General features: G+C 40.4%; 1 protein-coding gene across 1 annotated transcript in view; it reads left to right on the top strand.

Annotated features, from left to right (window-relative positions):
* The first annotated feature begins 14,372 nt into the window (after positions 1-14,372).
* Positions 14,373-19,654, top strand: part of cadm2b (cell adhesion molecule 2b) — a 115,211-nt gene continuing 109,929 nt past the window's right edge. The window contains exon 1 of the mRNA XM_028419863.1: positions 14,373-14,578. Coding sequence (XP_028275664.1) covers positions 14,518-14,578 — 61 coding nt within the window. The 5' untranslated portion in view covers positions 14,373-14,517. The remainder of the gene's footprint in view (positions 14,579-19,654) is intronic.

Raw genomic sequence — 19,654 nt, 5'->3', positions numbered from 1 at the left:
AGTCTCAAAAAAATCACCTTTATTTCTTTTTTGTATTAAAATGCATTATTTTGCACTGGTTTGCATTCATTCCTATGATGAGTAACTTACAATAGAGTGCACAAATCAATTCCTTTATTATTACTTGACTATTGATGTTGTAAATCACCGCAAACAATCTATAAGTGTCGTAATCTTCAAAGAACATTAGTATCCTGGAGATACAGTGCCACCCTGTGGCGAAGGTATGTAACAGTATAAATGGCGTTCGCTTCCGCTTCCCCTCCCCCGGCGCATTTGTATGATTTCTCCTGCTCGGTGAGTCAAACACAGACGATATTAGTTGTGTTACTTGTACATACTTACAAACTGTGAGTAGAAAACACGTGGTTCACCTGGTCTCTGCTGCGATTTGTTTCTCCAACTTTGCTCTGTGTCAGTAAAGCCTTGAGTAGAGGAAAGAGACGCGTTATACGAATGCTAAAGTAAAGTTGCAGTTTAAGCTAGCGGAAGCGAGATGAGGTAATTATCTACGATGATTGTTCATGTCTATGTGCAACAGGAGTTTGGCGTATCTGTCGTTGTTTGTGTTGTATATGTGTGAAACTGTAGTGTAGTTTGTTTTATCTCTGCATTTCCAAGAGTTTAAATCAAGGCAACTGGACTCAAGGATTGTTTTTTGAAGACGTTTCGCCACTCCCCCAAGTGGCTTCTTCAGTTCTTCTTTAAACTCTTGGAAATGACTATGACCTGCATGAATGAGAGCATCTACAGATATTTTTATCTCTGCATGTTGATGAAGATTCTCAGTCATCCAGGTAATCATACGTAGAGAAGATTGAAGCAAGGCGTCTGGACTGGACTGGAAACGTCTTCTAGAAAACTCTACCAGTCCAGACGCCTTGCTTCAATCTTCTCTACGTTTTATCTCTGCAGTTTTCTAGGTGCTTATGGTGCTCTAGGTGGTAATGGCGTCTGTGATGGTTTTACGATGCTACGCCAATATATTCCATATACCCGTGGAGGCTGCAGTCCGTTCTTCGGATCCACAGGGGCTGCTACAGATGGACAATGGTTAGTATTTCAGGGTGTCAGGTGTATAAAGTGTATATCCTGACAAATGATAAGCAACTTGACAGACCACAGTCAGAGATAATACATCCTTATTGTTCAGTCCATACATTTTTTAATGGCTCATTAGAAATAAAGGACTGAAGCAGCACTTTAATGTGACTATTGCTTGCTGAACTTCATATCATCATCTGACTGCTGAGCTCCGTTTTATGTCCTGTGCTACATCTACTCTCATTGTCAGTGTTGAGGGCCGCCTGCTTCTATTCCAAACCAACATGCTAAGACCTCACGTGAAGAGAATGTCTGTGTACATTTGTGATTATGGATTTATGGAGTTAATTATATCTCATTCAGCGGCTTCAGGTGGATTTATCCATCCTAATTCAATACAAACATTAGGGAATAGGGATTCACCATACGGTGAGCTGCATAGATTCTGCTGTTCTGAACTCAATTTTCAGATTTACTCAGATTGTATGAAGTATCAAGGCCAGAGTGATATATCATACATAATCAACATGAGTTTAAAGGTAACACAACAACTAAAGGATGTTTAATAAAACATCACATAACACTGTATGTGTGCTGAACCAACCTGCAGGTTCATATTGTATTCACATGATACACTGTGCAGAATAAAAGACAGAGAAGTATAGACAAACTTTAAAGAGGCTGGCTAATAAAAAAAGACGCATCATAAATCATTCTTCTACTACTGTTCATTGTGAATCTGAATTCATTGCAAAGGACATATTCATATATTAACAAAAGCCAAGTGAAAACATACACGACAGAAGGCATGGACCTTAAATGGAACCCTGTGGGACTCCACGAGTCGAGTGTGGTGAGGAGAATGATAAATTGCCTACAGTAACAGAAAGGGTTCTATGGGAAATGTAGTAGCTGAGTTAGCACAGTGCTGCATCTCTGATACCCTCCCAGTGCTTGAGGCAGTCAATTAAAATTGCATGATCTACAGTATCAAAAGCCTCACTGAGGTCTAAAAGGATTAAGATCGAACATTCCCCAGAATACACTTTTAAAAGAAGGTCATTTGTTACTTTAAGAAGGCCTGTCTTGGTGCGAAAAACAACTTTACAATCCGACTGGAGTTTTAAGCATTTGTCAGAGGTGTGTTAGAACTTAGTGTATTTAAGTTCGGATTCTTTAAAGCTTATATATATTTGTCTGCAGCTTTTTCATTAGTTCCGTAAGAGGGATGTTTAACTTGCCAAAAACACCATGTGCATCCAGAAAAAAAGATTAAGGATCCAGCAAAGGACTTAGTTAGAATCTCATGATTTCTAGATTTGACTGAAATAAATAGTGAACCTCCAGTGTCATTACTGGCACAGAGATTAAGTGTGTGGTCTGTTTCTCTCAACAGGACTCAGGAATTATGACAAGTCTTTCATTATGTGATAAAAGGCAGTTTAATAACCATCCATTCATGTTCATCTTTTGCTCTCGCACTTTAATGGCCTCCTTCTGTGACCTCATCCCACCATTCAGCTTTGCTTTGAATGAGGTCCATTACAAAGAGTGATATATGATTATCTGCATAAGTTTCAGGTTCAGGTTTGCAGAAGGTAAAAATTAGTTGCTGTTCTCTCTTTGACCTCTGAACTAATGAATGCAAGATGTTGAATGCAAGCATTTGAAACATAAAAAGTTGCCGAGGTCACAGACGTGGGTGTTTTAATAGTAATAGAATGACTTTTTTTAAAATAAGGCACGCAAAGCCTGGAGGTGCATCTGAGACACAGTGTTCAGATTCACAGCTTGCTCTGGTTAAGCAATATACTTTTTATATTTATACCTATTTAAACAACCTTTATGTCAAAGATCACAAAATGCCAGAACATTGTTTTCTATTTAGGGAACATAAAACATAAAACCTGTGACCCTGGTAACCTCTAAATGGAGCGTCTGTTTATTACCACTGTGAAAGGACAGTTTAAACCCAAACAATAATCTGTTCCTAGCACTTACCAAGTATTAAAAAACATCAAGAGAAAAAGAACGTAAACCAACGTAAGCCAGAGAAAATGAAATTGGCTGGCCCTTGTACTGGACCTTCTGGCATCAGAGCTAATAGAAAAGAACAGACCAAAACATTTCAGAACCGAGCTGCAATAACGGTGAAGACACACAAAGAGAAAGAGTGAGCAATCCACACTTTGTTTTTAACCAGAGTAACTAAACTATTACACTGTTAAAGTACAAAAAAATTACTCAGACAAATCAAAACCTCTTCTGCCTCCTTTGTTCCGCTGACATTCAAAGAATCTTTATTTTTCTTTCATAAACTTATTTTTAACAAGTGAAAACTGCAACATAATAACAGAACAGCAGTTATAATGCAGGCGTGAGGAAAGTCCAGCCCTGTTACAGGGAGCGCCGATCCCAAAAAAAACGACCTAGTGCAGACAACTGTATGACCCACTCATACAGGAGGACTTTAATGTCTTTTATAAAACAACCCCAAGGTTAAATAAATAGATTTAATAACTTTCAAACACGTTCTGTAATCATCAGGATTCGTATTTGCTTCTGCCTGTCTCCAAGGATTTATACACCAGAGAGTAATATCTGTTGGTTCGTTTGGTGTTTGTGTAAAAATTTTAATAGCCTTTTGAAATAGACAAGCTTACATTTGTTCAGTTTTTTAGGCAAAACTTACACTAAAGAGGTGCATTTCCCTAATACAGTATATCATATACAGTATGTGTACGTATTATATTTTGTGGCTAAAAAAAGGCGCCGTGATGGTCAACCGATGTTTTATTCTTGTAAGAAAATTAGTAATTCAAATGAGGACAGATGTGCTTTGTTTAAAATTCAAATATCAGCATTTGCATTTCAGCTTGGCTGCAGAGTGCTGTGAGGTGATTTCTGTTTGCCTTATTTTCTGTAATTCCCTTTAAATTGTCAGAAATGCATACAGTCAAAGACCAGAGGAGTATTTGAGGTGCACTGAATGTTATATTTGCATTCCTTGTTATGCAGGATGTATACTGTTGTATGTATGGACATTATAAACATGTGTCTGTACATCGGCAGTAGTGTATTATGTGACTAATATCGGCTGGATGCTAATTTGTGAGTTTGTGAGTGGAACACTTTGCAACTTGCAAAATGTTCTGATAGTTTGAGTTTTTAAAATGCCACCAAAGTTGTCACTGTCAGATGTTGTCGCTGTCAGATGTGCTGACAGTGTTTGTCAATCACAATGAGTCAGATTTGTGACAGGTGTCAATCAGAAGTCAATCAAGTTATTTTGTAGACTGGAAAATAAATTCATTTTTACAAATCTGTGCAGAAAGATTAGTTTCTGATAGCAAACATTGTAATGCAGGAAGTGTGCTGAGGTTTTGTTGTTGCTGGTTTTGTATGTGAAATTCCCCTGGGTCACACTTGTTCTAACAGAACAATTGGTTTTGATACAATAGAAAACAATGTTTGATGCATTTACTGCTTTTTTCCCCTCCCTTGCTAACAATAGAATGTCACTAAACAAGAACAAATCAACCCAAATTTCTGCTTTAAAGGGATAAATAAGGAGAATATCTTCCATATATATTGTGTGTGTTGGTGTTTGAGTCTGTGCTAAAGCCCATAATGGCGATGACATTGTTCTGCAGATGAGGTGAGAGCGGCCCATTATATGTCAGTCTGGCTTTGCCTCCTCCTCCTCTCAGTGCCCTGATAGGGTTGTTCTCAGCACAGACCTGTTTTGGAGTAATGCCACAGATGGTGATGAGTCTGTGTAATCCCTGTAGATTTCCACGGTTTATAAACAGCAAGACAAACAGCAGGTCCCGCCGATCTGAACAAACACTTCTAAATCAGGGGGTGTTTATCATGCCTGTTTGGGGCGGAGGTTGTAATTATTGCAAACAAGAGCAAACATGCAAAGAGAAATGGATTTCACAGATCTAATTGATTGGGGAAAGAGGAGTGGATTCAGCTGCTGTAACCTGCTCGCCCTCCCCGCCCCAGGATTGTATAAGACTATTAGATTAATCACACAAAGTATTCCGTATTTCAGATGCATTTAAAACTTGAGGTGCATTTTATTTTCTAAACATAAGCACAGTTGGGATTGACTCATTGCTATGTGCCTCACAGAATACAACAGATTTCTGCCTCATAATAGTCGGGGCCACGAGTCTCACCCTGCATGCACAGACAGAGAGTGTATTGAGATAATTGACAAATTCCTTGGCGAAATGAAATGCTGCGTATGCTGAAAGTAACATCAGTGTTTGCTTTTCCATCTGGCAAGAGAGAATCACAGCATTTTGATGTATTGCCTCACCCCTGCATGAAAATACATTCTTTTTTTTGTCAGGTGAATTCCTTCCCAATTTTCCAGGCAACAATGGGAACACAGAGAAATTGGTTTGATCCATGACATGTTGACATTTCATTTGGAGAAATCAATCAAAATCTTACCAGCAAAAAGGGCATGTGAAACGTGTCGAATGCGACTGCCGCGAATCAAAAAGTTCTACAGGAATGGTTTCGGAATATTCATCAAGCAAATGAGATATATCGGAGCACACCGCACAAATCACAGGAGAAATAATCAAGTTTTTTTTTCTTTTCAGTGTGGGGGTGGTGATACCCAGGGGAAATTATTATTATCTGCAAGGGTAGTTTTGTTTTCTGGTGCTTTAATGTGAAAAAAAATGAACTGTGTGAAAATGACAAATTGGAAAATCTATTTTGATAGACAATATGTGCCATTAAAAATCCCCCCAGTGTCTGTGTGTAGTACTGACAAACACAGGCTTTGTGTTAAGTGTGCTGTGTTTTTGTGGCTCACCTTGTTTTACATGTACATGCTACCAGAGAGTCATCTAAAATTAGCAGCACAGTTTGAAAAACAGCAGGTAGTGCACCCTGCTAATAGACTCTAGAGGTGAATTAGCCATTAGCTGAAAAGGCTAATTCACCTCTAAAGCAGATGTCTTTGTGAAAGTGAAAGAAGTGAAATTGTAAATGGAACTCTAAGAGATGTGTGTAGAGAGGAAGACGTGTTGATTGGATCAAAGTGGAGTAAGCCGCATTGAAATATTCCATTTTCTATCTAATAGAGTTTAATAGCAGAATCTTTTAAAGGTTATAATTTCAACAGAGGGTGTAAACCTAGGAGATGAAGGCAAAGTTTATAGTTTAAAGTCTTAAAAGAGGTGTTGGCAGAACACCATAGTCTCCCATGATTGTTGGCAGTGCTGCATCTGTGGATCTCTCATGACACCCGTCACATCTGTAAACAGAGCAGTAGTTAGCACACAGCACACCAGCACACCCATAATCCCTCCGCTGAGGTCTGACAACCAGCAAGCAGCAAATATCCAAGTTTGTACCAGTTGAGGCTAAGTGCAAAAACTCTAACATCAGCAGGCTGTTCTATAGAGTTTTAAATTTAAAAGTGGGGTAGTTTTCTTGACCGAAAACATCATTATACGACTCTCGTAGAGCATCTATTAGCCTGAATGTGCTTCCTTACATACCAGCACTTATTTATATCAGTTTATTTTACTTTGATGTGAGCAAAGCTTGTAATTGCGTGTACCTCAGTCATCATGTTTCCTTGATGAAATTTTCATTTATGCATGAATTATGTATTAGTTATGCATAATGCACTGATGGAATTCCACTTTTTCTCCAAAACAAAACTTGTGAAAGTATGTTTTGCTTCAGTTTATCTTGGTGGTAGCTGTGATGTGTTTGATGCTTTGTATTTAACAAACTCAAAGAAATCTGCAAAATCAACAGACCTCTGTGAAAAGTGTTGTTCACTGTTATTACTACACCCACACATGCATCACTCTGTTTAAGTTGAGGTGTTTCACAGCAGTCTTTCAAAGGTTTGCAGGGAGTGTATTAGTCATTCCTTTAAAAGCCCAAGGCAAGCAGTGAAGTTCTTAATACAGTGGAGTGGACATCAGACATCAGCTCCAGGTGGAAGTGGTGAGAGTTGAGGCCTTTTAAAGGTAGGGTAGGAGATTTCATTCTGATGCACTTTTTGTTAAATTAGTGTAACTTCTCTTCATACTCCAATAGCAACCAATTAGTTCGGCAGTTTCGCTTTAAAAAGAAGAATATGAATCATCTGTGGAAGCTTTAAAATGCTAAAAACATCAGCCAATCCTCCGGGTGGACCCTGCGTGGAGTATTGGCTGGTTGTCACTCTCTTCCTGCTCTGCGTGCACCAGAGAGGTACGTGCATGATGGTCACAGACCGCAGCTTGTCTTCAGGTGATGCACGTCCATGTGATTGGGAGGCGTGGCTTCGGGGTGAGCTCCGAGAGAAAGGGGCGTGTGTTTACTTTAAAAATCTGGCTGACTCTCACTGAGTTTTCAAAATCTCCTACCCTACCTTTAGGAAACAGTATACTGTTGTATACTGTAAATCCACTTTCAGCTTGCACATACTGTACATATTTGGAACATAAATAGAAAAATAAGAACTAATTCTAAAAACAAAACATATATGGTCATTTCACTTCTTTTGCCCTGCAGGACCTGATAATTGCAGATAAGTCAGCTATGAAAAAAGACCAGGACCTAGAAAACATGGCTGATTATCAGGAAGAGCAACACCTATTTAAATAATATGATGTGATTCTGTCATACTGTACCCTTAACAGTTTACAGATTTTAAAATTAAAGTACCACTGTGTTGATTCAGAGGCCTCTGGTGGTGATGAATGCAATGAAGTGAATTAGGAGACCATACAGTGGCTGACACACTGATATATAAACAGTACACACCATTCTGATCCTCTGGGTCAGTGTTTCCCATTGATTAGTTGACAATATATCCCTCAGATACAATATATTATTATGTTTATGCTGTTACTATCCACTTTTGGAGGTGGTCGTACCGGCAGTGTGGTGGATCTTCACACCAGAGTTCACATTCACATTCACACATACACATTCGTTTTCAAATATACAAAGAGAGATGTGTCTGGAGAAATACATACACACATGTTCCATTTTTAAGGATTACAATATTGATCTTTTGTTATTGACACATGCTTTAGCATTGGCAATCTTGCTCTGTGACTCACCTGTCTCTCAGAACAGTCACAGCTATCATTACGCACAACTCTAATATAAAATCAACCTCCAGTTGTCATGCTGTGTTTCTTCCGCTCTAAAGTTGACGCTTTTCTCATTAGGGTATACAAGGTTTCTATCATTTTAGGAGCCAGCCTCAGGTGGCCAATTGTAGAACTGCAGTTTTTGCAGTTTTGGCACATTGGCCAAATTTCTCAACCACAGAGGGTTACTTAATTATGATACATTTTTGCTAAAAATAGACCTAAATTACATGCATTGAACCTTAAAGCGTAATATTACTATTAATTTCCTAAGAATCTATAACCAGAATTTAGGCCTAATCATTTCAATAAGTGACATAAATTCTTAATTACTATACTGACTTCTATTTTGCATACTTGAGACTTGTGTGCATTTGTGTGTATGTAAAAAAAAAAAGAAAAAAAGAAAAAAAAAAAAAAGAGAGAGAATAGTGACAGAAGTAGAGAGAGAGAGTGCGAGAGAGAAATGGAGCGGGAGAATATGATATCAATACTAAGATTTACTCAGTAGGGAGAGGATGTAGAGGCAGAAGCTGGCACGTTCAGAAGATTGGCAGCAGGGAACAGATGGTCAGGAGGAGAAAGGAAACATGACCAGGATGTGTAGTTATGCAAAGATAAGCAAAGGAGGTGCCGAGAGTGCTGATGAGCTATGAGACAGTGGCATCATAATTCTGTGTATAACACAGCTACCCAAGTATCTAAACTTTTGGTGTGCTCCGGAAACTTGGGACTTATTGTTTCTTAGTTTACTGCATAACGTAGAGAAGCTGGTAGACAACAGATGTGGTGTTTTTATTCATTTTCGCTTCGTGATTGGAGTTGTTTGGCCTTTATATATTTATACATCTAAATACAACAATATATGTGACAGATTAATCACAACACCTGCATCATTTAGGTTTGCTTCTAACTTCAATACAGCTGTATACGTGTGGACGTTAAACATGAGTAACATGGACCAGCATGTTAACAAAACTGAGACCAGGGCCTCAAAACCTCACTGTTAATCTTGCACAAAGTAATTTGTCCCCAATAAGCACCAAGTGAGAAATCCACCACGGGCAGATAAGTCCTGCAATCAGCCCATTTTCCATGCAGTGGTCTGTGAGAACACCAGCTGCCGTAGGCTATCGTGGACGTGAGCCCTAACACAAAGCACTTCACTCTGCATAGGGCACTAAGGTTTCGTTTGTATCAGTATGGATGGAGAGATAGAGCGAAGGAGCGTCTGCTTGAATATGCCTCCTCTCTTGTCCCCTAGGGGCGGTGTGTGCCCTTGAAAAGATCCTTGGTTTGTAAAGTTAAGACAAAAGGCCAGTATTGATTCAGTTATTACAGCTGTACACTCTGGAGCTGTGCAGCAATAATACAGTAATTACTGTGCAGCGCTCCTGCCCTGAAGATGAGTCATGTTTCGAAGAAATAGAAGCTTCAGGAGGAAATATGGTGGAGGGGTCTGCTGTCACCATGTTTATTTAACATTTCATTTGCAATTAATGAGGCAGGCCAAGGTTCTGCCCAGTTACTCTGTGATGTGAGTAATACATCAGTGCTCTGTGGTGCTGTGCTGGGTATCCTTGTAAGCACGTCTACATTAAACAGTGCTGAAATCGAGCACTCACACAGCCAAAAGTCCAAGATACTGTATGTCAGGTTGCTGGATATCTGAGGCCATGTTGGATAACAGAGCTTTAAGGGAATAATGTGTTAATGTTTATACTCATGTGTGCTCAAAGAAAAATCTCAGCATTCATTATAAATTAAAATAGTGTTCAAGGTTCTGCCTTGTAGTTCGCTGTTGTATTTTCACTTGTCTTGAGGGGTCAAATAGTTGGAATGGAGAACACTGGTTGTCCAAGGGCCAGATCTAGTGTAACTTTGCAGAGAAACACAAGAGAAGACAGAAATGTTACACACTCTACAATATGAGGTTTGGTGCTGATTCAACATGGACATGCAGCAGGTACACATTTAAACTACAAATTAAATCAATTGTCATTAATTGACATTGATATGTAATAAATGTAATGTAAGAAAAATGCAATCAAACTCAATGTGGCTATCTTGACCATATGTGCAACTATATTATTTGTGATAAGTAGCGTCCATATGTAACCATTGTATTTTCATGTTTTTTTTCAGGAGTGGATTTACCTTCCAAGATTTTTGACATAGATGTTGCCTGTGAAACCAATACATAATCAATAATTTTTACAGACTGTTCCTCCAGTCTCCAGACCAGTGCATCATACTTAACCTGCAGAATGTTCAGTGATAAAGAAGAGCTAATGTGCAGGACAAAAAGTCTCAACATGTAAAATCCCCCTGATGCTGCAAGCTGATCTACAAAACAGTGGAATGGGTTAGGTAAGGATCATGGTTTGTCCTGAAACACAAATTTGTGACATTATACACATTTAAAGACATAAACCACCATTTCCTTTGTGGTCACCATTTTCGTTTACCATCACCACAAGTTTACCGCCCCCATGAACACATAGAGATGCAGCTGAAAAAATATGTGCACACGTTCCATTTTCAAGACTTGGAATACGGAGTTCATGCTGAGTTTCCCTGATAAGGACGGGCTGCTCTCCTTTAGATTGTTGGTAGCAGATACCAGGCAAGGAATGCAAATTTTATGTTTTAAGATGATCAGATTAGGCACGGATATGGTTCAGTTTATTGAGTAATGAAGGCTGTAATAAAACTGTATAGAACAGAGTACATCTCTACATATTTGAATGATTGCCTTTAATTTTCTCATAGAGTGCTGACTTGCATGTTGTTTGTCTGCCATGAGAAACCCATTATCAAATGTAACGTTTCCCAATGACCCATCAATAAGGCAATAAACAGATGGAACTGTATTCCTACCAGCCATCGATAGTGAATGTTCCTCCTGGGATAAGAAAAAGGCACAGAGAACATAAAGCTCTCATTTTAGTGTGGTGTCAAGCTTTACAAAGCAAAGAGCAGCTGTTATTTCCCAGTGGAGCACTGACAGAGCAGAAAAAATAAAAAACACGTATGCATCTGACGCATTGGATTATGACATTTTTAGTGCTGTCAATCGATAAAAACGAATTAATCGCACAATTTCCTGTAATTAATCATGGATAATTGCTTGATCCACATAAGACTGAAGCTTGTAGTAATGGGTGTTTGAATGTAACATGGCATTATTCATAGAAGTAAATTTACATTGAAATGTTTGAGAACAAAAAAGGGTTGCTGTTGTTTCTGCTTCTGGAAATAAAACGTTTGATATTGTGTCCTAACAGGTATTTGGGATTCTCAAGTGTAGCTGGTGACCTTGTTAAATCTGGCAATGCACACATCTGGGTATTCTAAATGACACTATGCACACAGTAGAATGCAATATATATTGCCCCCCGGAGATAAGCTCAGAGGGGAGCATGCCCCTCTGCGTTTCAGATCTTTGTCAGCAGCTCATGCTGTTTCTGCTGAACCTACATGGTCAATAAATTCTCGCTGTTTAAAAGGTGCATGAGTAGAATTCTGCTCTCAAAGATCTAATGAAATGACGAGGAATTGACCTTCAGGACACGTGGGATTGATTCTTTACCACCATCCTCATGATAATTGGCGTTGTATCGTTCTGCTCTGAATTACAAGTGAGTTGTGTAGAGAATGTATGTCACACAAGAGCACTCAGCCCTTCAAGGTTTACAGTTCAGAAAGGCATCAGTGGTTCCTCTGAGAATAGTGATGTGCATGGCTCCGAGTTAAAAGGCTAAAACGCAACATCAGCATACAAAACCGAGTGCTAGTGCATCTAAGTAAAAGGTTCCCATTCAAGCCATTCAGATTAAAAGCTGTAATTGATTAGAACATTGTACAAAAAAAAAAACATTGAATTCATATCTTGTTTGGCAATGAAAATTAGCAATGCAGCTGATTGCTTGTTCAGATAATGAATTTTGACATTTCATAATTATCCATTTATTCCTACTGAGGGAATGATTTAAAAGCCTGGACTGTTTTTTTTTTTTTTTTTTTTTACCACCACAGCTTTTCTCAGGTGGTACAGCCAGGTCAGCAATTTGATTTGAAGTGGGAGTGGCATGGAAGGCCACTGTGCAAAATTGAACCAAATTCACCCGGCAGCATGTTAAACCATGTGTAAAATCCTCGCGATCGGCTTAGAAAACGATCCCTGGCTGAAGCTGACGTCCTATCCACACACACACACACAGCTCTACCTCTGTCTTTAGGGATGGTCACACTTGTTTCTCTGCAACCTTTGAAGGAAGAGGGTTGTCCAGGAGCCCATTAACCTCCCCTGTGCCTGTGCACTGATTCCTGACACGCACCCAGACACAAGGTCACGACCTCTGGGGAAAGTAAGCGCTTTTTCACACACAACATGGGCAGCTTTCTCCTGGTGGCTACATGCTGTCCTTTTAGTTGTACTTGCAACAAACACATTCAGTGTGCATTATCAGATTTTTCTACTGATAATAAGTGTCAACTTTGCAGCGGCAGTTATTTTGAGTTTGTTGACTGCAGGCTTGTTTGCCTGCTCACCGAGCTGTTGTGGCTCTGGGGCAGCTGTTTAGAACTGTCTAAAAGTGTTAAATTAACTCTGCTCACTGTGGGCACATTTTAATGCATTAAATCACTGGCATGGTGATTTTTGTGCTCTTGGAGTTAAGACCCCACCGTGATACTAAAACATGAGGCTGAAATCCTGATCATGTGATCATCACTTTGCAGATTTTGAACCAGCCTGCTCGCAGAGCAACACACTTCAGCCAGGTGATGTAAAAACGTATCATATTGCAGGCTCTAGGTCCTCGAATGAAAACATTGCTAGTTGCAAACTTTGTTGCTTTCTTGTGTACTTATAAAAGCAGATATTAGGGGGAAAAAGGCATATAAGAGGCCACCACAGCCAAGAGTCATGCACTGCTACCCCGGTGAGTAGAGCAGTGCAGCTGTGGAAAAAACATTTTTATTACTTTATTATTAGGGCTTATAAAGTGATTATAAGCCCTAATAATAATGGAACATGGCTCGTTTCATACAAATGTAGTTTTTAATTTCATTTGGCAGCAGAATATTCAACCAAATTATTATAAGCCATATAAATAAAGACCACAAGGCAAAAACATGTGCAACAGTGAAAGGGCTTTAACTTCCTGCACACAACAAAAACAACACAAAATGCATCAACAAATATATCCACAGCTTGTTTTAGCCTCACCTTCATGCCCCTGCCCAGCTGTTTATATCACTGTCACTTCCAGGCTGGCATGATTATTGCTGGGCAGTGTGAGAATTGATACTTTGGACTCCCAGGGGGGAGGAGCAGTAAGCGGAACCTTCATTGGATGGAAATGCTTGTTGTTGCAGCTGATAACTTTTTCTTTGTAAAGAACCTCTTTTGCTTTAACGTATTGTCTTTATCCTGTAATCAATAAACTAAAGCCACTGGCTGGAACAAGCTCTTGGATAAAGTTGGAGCCATCGGATGGAAATTGCACACCAGGAGAACCACATGCACTGTGGTTGCATTGTAACCCAGTCCCATGCTGCTCTTGTGTTGTATCAATGTACTCTGGAAGCCTAAGATGACAGCCAGCCGAACAGGACGGAACAACAAACCCACACTGCATTGTGGGAGCTGACATTTTACATGTTTTGGGAAAAAAACAACATGTATTTATCTTTTGTACCGACAGATTTATAAGTCCACTTTTCAACATCAAGGTATCACCCTAAAGAATGTATATGTTGCCCAGTATTGGCCTCTCGTGAGGTTATTATTTTTTATGATGGCCCCACCATATTCCAGCAAAGGCTCTTTGTTCTGCAGAATCATCCTGATCACAACAACTGGCCATAGGGTGGCTGATGTCCACTCTGAAGATATCTGTGAGGAGGCAGCACTGTGTAATTGTTTTGACAGTTTACCAGAGATCAGAAGTATTTCTATGTGTTCTCCATTGGAGAAGCGTCTTCATTAGTCAAAAAGCGTGGGCGGGACTCTTGCTCTCTGCAGCGAGTCAAAGAGAAAGGCAATAAAGGGAGGCAGGAGCTGCACTTGCCGACGAGCATCTCTTGCCGTCCTGCTTCACTACAGTGATCACTGCCCCCCCTCCCCCCTGATCTGCGAATATATACAGGGACTCCTCTAAAAAAAAAGAAGGCAGAGTTCATCAATGTAACTCCGGTCAGTCAGAAACTGCGCTTTACCTGGATAAGTCCATCCTGACAAGAGGACAGATAAAGAGAGAGAGAGAGAGAGAGAGAAGACACAGAGTCCAACGCGAGTGGAGTGTTGACGTAAAATTGTGAAGGAAAAGAGAAGAATATGATCGTCAAGCAGCACCTGATCTTCATCCTTTACAGCCTCTGCGCGAACGTCTTTAAAGGTGAGCCCTGGATGTGGTTGTATATAGACGGGCGTGGTGTGCGGGAGAGGTGATGGCTGCGTGAAGTGTAAAGATCACACTGTATGTGATGTGGTCGCACGTGAGTGCAAGTGTCTTACGCATAGAGTGAGAGTTGATTCTGCTTTGGAAAGGATGTGAGGATGTGTGCGCGCTGCAGTTTTGGGCTGCAGGACGGCTGCCGCTGTGTGTGCTGTGGGAGCGGAGTGTGCTGGAATGCCTGGAAGTTGAATTGTGTGGCGTAATGAGCAGCAGAATGCGGCTGCACAAGTTTGTGTACCGTGAGACAACTTGGATAATGCCTTTCCCCTTTGAGATGCAGAGAGATGCAGGCTGCGGGCGCTGTCTCCTGCTGTTTCCCTGCTCATCCTGTCCAGGTTATATGTCCCCCCGAAGCTGACACAGGGAGGAGGCACGAAAGGTTACAGCAGCCTGGCTGCTGGTGCGTGTTCGCTGTGAGTCCCGTGTCATTGAATGGATCATTAAAGTCATAGAGGCGTTTCTCTGGCGATATTTGGAAGAATATTTTAAATCTGTGAATTTGCAATGCTCATAATAACTCCTCTATACACAGAGGGAGAGAGAGAGAGAGGGGGGAGCATCTTTCAGGAGTGCTGGCATGTCACTGCCCGGGCAGCCATGCATTCGCTCATTTAAAGTTGAGCTGCTGGGTGATGGCAGGTGAGGCTGCGTGCATTACATGTGATGCATCTCCAGCTTAGCATCATTGTCAGAAGTCCCCAAGTCCCTTACAGAATCGTCCCGCTCTTGGACATCCTTGCGCAGCCACCGCCCTATAGGCAACCAGTGCGCATAACGCCTACCGGAAGGGGTGGTAAACTGCCAAAGGGTTTCTTACAGAAAACTACCAGAATCAAAGCAATTATATCCCCGCCTTCCCCAGCCTAATCCCATTTTAGTCCCACATGACACTGATGACATTGTCAGTGCTGATTCAGGGTTCTGACTTGTGACCAGAATGCTGATTTATTCTATAAAGCTGAGAAATGTGGTAAACTGTTTGTATGTTAAACCTACTGTAGCCTTGTCAGAGGCTCATGTAATTTCCTGATTAGCTCACCAGTCATTCTAACAGCAACATCACCTCCTGCCACATGTCAAATATTTTTAGTTCAAGTGTCAGACTCTTATGTTCTCAGTCTGGGCTCGGTTTAACTCAGCAGTGTGCTCTAATGGTGATAAATCTTATAAGACTGATCTTCACATTTGTTGTGCTGCTTCTTTCTTCCTAACCCTTTTCCTTCCTCTCACTGAGCCGAACTCGAGACGCCATCATCTGCTGTGACCTGAAGACACATCCAGTCGCAATCTCAGCATGCCTCCTACCACACGGCCCCCTTTGGACAGAGGGTTAAATTGCAGTAAATTGCATTAGATAATTATTTTTTTGTTTTTATTATTTTCTATTGCCCAGTCACTGAAAAAGTAGCTTGCAGATACATAATGCATCTTTGTCACCTGGTATGCATCTGCTATAGGTGACCATGGTGAATACCTTCCTTTGATGGTGCATCCACAGACACCATTATCTGGAATGTGAGAAGAGACAAACAGAAGCATTGCATTCATGAGCTATGCTGTAAGATCTATAGAAATCTATAGATGTAAACATCTATCAAGTTGAAAGGATGTGAAAGTGAATTATGCAGCATCTTGTTTAAAGGTTGTTGGGGAAGACCTTGGGCACACTGAATAGGAATAGTTTTCCAAGCAGTCTTTGCTTACAGAGCATTACTAGACAAGAGCAAATAAGTCAATTTAATATGATTTTCAAAAAGACTTTCAAGCTGCCCTGAAATGACTGGGAACAGCCGGCTGCTTGGAAAGTGGCAACTCTAGCTGCATGTAGATTCATATCAACAGCTGGTGTGGTCATATAGTACAAGGCATGCCTTAATGATTATCAGAAATTTATTTAATATAATAATTTGGCTTTAAAATTTGATTATTGTTACATGTAGTATTGCAGGCATATGTGAACCGAGTCTGTTTATATTAAATCCAACACAAGACAATCAAGAGATCCAAAGGTGCATGTGACTGGTTTAATTTTTTTTTTGCTATAAAGCTGTCTACATCATTAGCTGACAACAGCTTTGAGAGTAAAAATAGACAACAGAAGCTTAGCCCACTTTGCAACAGATTTGGGTTCATGGACAGAGAGACAGAGAGAATGGGGCGCAGAGAGTTTTATTATCTTGTCCAAGAGCTCTGCTAACATAGTACCCATGAGGGCTACTTTAAATATTTATGCTGTGAGGTTTAAGTTGGTTTAAGTGAGACACGACGTGCCAGGCCAGTCTAAATCATAACACACTCACTTTGTGGAGACGTCAAACAATGAATGATCAGAAAACAGAGAGCACGCACCACCAGAGAGGCTGCACATGTAGTCTGATAAATCTGTTACTGAAATTGTCAGAAATCTGCATTGGGAAACAAAATTTACAAAGGTGGGCAATTACTGGATACATGTGCCGGGCATTTTTAATTCAATGTGCGAGCTGTAGTTTGTTAATGGTAATTCTTTGTGGCAGATATCAACCCACATCAAAATGTGTGATAGCTTTGTTACAAATTACTTATTGTAATTTTTACAAATTATTGTAAAAATTACAATAAAAGCTCCACAATTTGTACCTACATTCTATTCTTCACACAGAGAGACACACAAAAGCCCAATTAGAGGTTGCACTTTTACTCCAAACACTGTGGAGGACCATACCTCAGTGTTTACATTGATTTTCTATAGCCAATGACTTGGGCAGATATAGAAAAAAAGGAAAAATAGGTCACATCTAAGCAGTAACCTGGGGGCTGAGAGAGGAGAGCAACATTACTAAACTTGCTTTGCATTAAAAACTGCAGTTCCACAAGTGACCACTTGAGGCGGGGCTCCAAAAAATGAGTAGACCCTTAGTTTTAAAATGTCCAACTTCACAGCAGAAATAAAGGTGGGGGGTACATTGTTATGAAGGCTTAAAGTGATGCGTAATTTAGGCTGTAACTGCTTAACTGACTGTTTAGATGAGCGCCTACCACGTTGTATTTTTGGATTATTGGAGAGTTAGGTGCACTTGTAAGGCTTGTAAGATGGTGACACCACGCACTGCATGCTAAACTTGAGAATTGCTCTTCAGGTGACTACACACAAGGTAACAGCCTGTGGTAGACGGTTATCATCCTTTCTAACAGACAAACAAAGGCCTGGAAAGATAACGCAGGTAATAAGGTGCAGCAGCATCTTCTGTGTGATCACGGCCTAATCGACAGTTAAATTGCAGTGCAGCACATCACACACTGCAGCGATTCTGTAGAGCACGGTTCAGCCTCAGCAGCTCTGTTCATATTCCTATAATGCTGAGTTATTCCATGCAGACCCATCCTTCTTAGAACAAATGCATGATGAGTATTTTACCTAATTGCATTGCTGGACTCCTTATGGCTGCTGTACAGACTGTGTCTTTACAACCTGACAGAGATTTCTTGCATTCTCTTCATTGTGCATCCTGTGTTTTATGTATGAGGTAATGTCTCTCCCATATGTGCCCCCTGTGTGAACGTATGTCTCCATGAGTCCGTGTTGGTGTGTCTTTGTAATTCACTACCTTTTTGGATTGAAGGCAGCTAATGAAGATGCCAGACAGACGTGTCAGAGATGGTTATCACGTATGGTGGCAGGCAAGCTAGTTATGCTAATTAGCCATGTGGTGCAGCTATACTTAGTCTGTCTTTGCAGACCTGTGGGCTGCTTGTGTCATAGGTTCTGGATGTCTTGTGATCTGCGTGTTTCTTTGTTAGCCGTAGCTCCTCTGGTCTGACATTCCTTCTTCTCAAGTGTTTCATCACTTTCTTTCGTACAGAGCCCAAAAATCTCCCATAGTACCAGGGGAACTTTTCTTTTGTTTGAGCACGAAGCTTTTCATCATTTCTTATCTCGTCAGACATTTTGGCAAGTACAGCCTGCAGGTGACATTTCAGCGTTGGTGTGTGTTTGACCATAATGTGTGGGGGCAGTAATGAGGGCAAAGCAGAGAATAAATGAAAGTGGCTTTTTTCCCTTCCCCCCCAGCATTTAATCTGGTATCAAAACTAAAGACATCAAAACTAAAATGACAAAAAGAGACAAAGAGGTTGAGGATGAATAATTCCTTAATAATGTGCCTGATTAAGGAGGGGATTGAAGCAAGTCATTAAAAATGCAAAACTGTCTCGTAAAGTGTTTGATATTTTCTTTAAATATTGGTACAAGACAGAATCCATCCGTGTTTGAGGGTAAGATGTTGATGTAATGTAGAATCTTTTTTATGAAAACATTTAATTTTAAAGACATTAGTCATGACAGAAAATGTGTAAACAGATTTACAGAAGATTCAGTAATGATGTTATGAACAATAAGAGCATTCATGTTAATACACTCTATATATTTTAAAGCACAACCTTGTGGCCTAGTGTAGAAGTGACAACCACCATTAAAATGCTTGATTCAAGCAGTTTTCCAAGCTCCAAAAGAGGACATATATAAGATAAATGTCCTGTCTCTACAGTTGATTTGTCATTTTGAGTGTACTGTACTGGAAGACGGCTCTTGGTGCTCCACTTCTTATTTCTTCTTTTGTGAAAATTGAGTTCTGTTTCAGCTTGAATCTGGCTGTATTTGAAATCTCTTGAGATGAACACATATTGGAACCAAGCACAAGTGAACCCCAAAAAATGTCACACAGTGAGACACAGGGAGACTTTGAGATGTATGCACGGGCGCTTCTCCTGTGAGTCGGAATAATCAGTCAGCAGGAAATAGGCTGGCTGAGCTGAAGGCAAGGTATGGCAAAAGAAGGTGGTTTACATTCATGGATCCCCGTTCCCCACTGCTGAGGGTGAGCTTATCCCTGCAGAATGTCTCCCTGCTGCCAAGTGCTGGCTCTGGTGATGTGCTGTATACCGCTGCAAATGATAATCCAGTAAAAGGGGACAAATGTGCTCCAAAAGAGCCACTGCTGCCCTGCCTGCTTTCTGTTGACAGATATACATCTGTAG

This window comes from Parambassis ranga, chromosome 13, assembly GCF_900634625.1.
Source record: "Parambassis ranga chromosome 13, fParRan2.1, whole genome shotgun sequence".
Lineage (NCBI taxonomy): Eukaryota > Metazoa > Chordata > Actinopteri > Ambassidae > Parambassis > Parambassis ranga.
The sequence above is the reverse complement of the archived record's forward strand: the minus strand, read 5'-3'. Positions and strand labels throughout refer to the sequence as shown.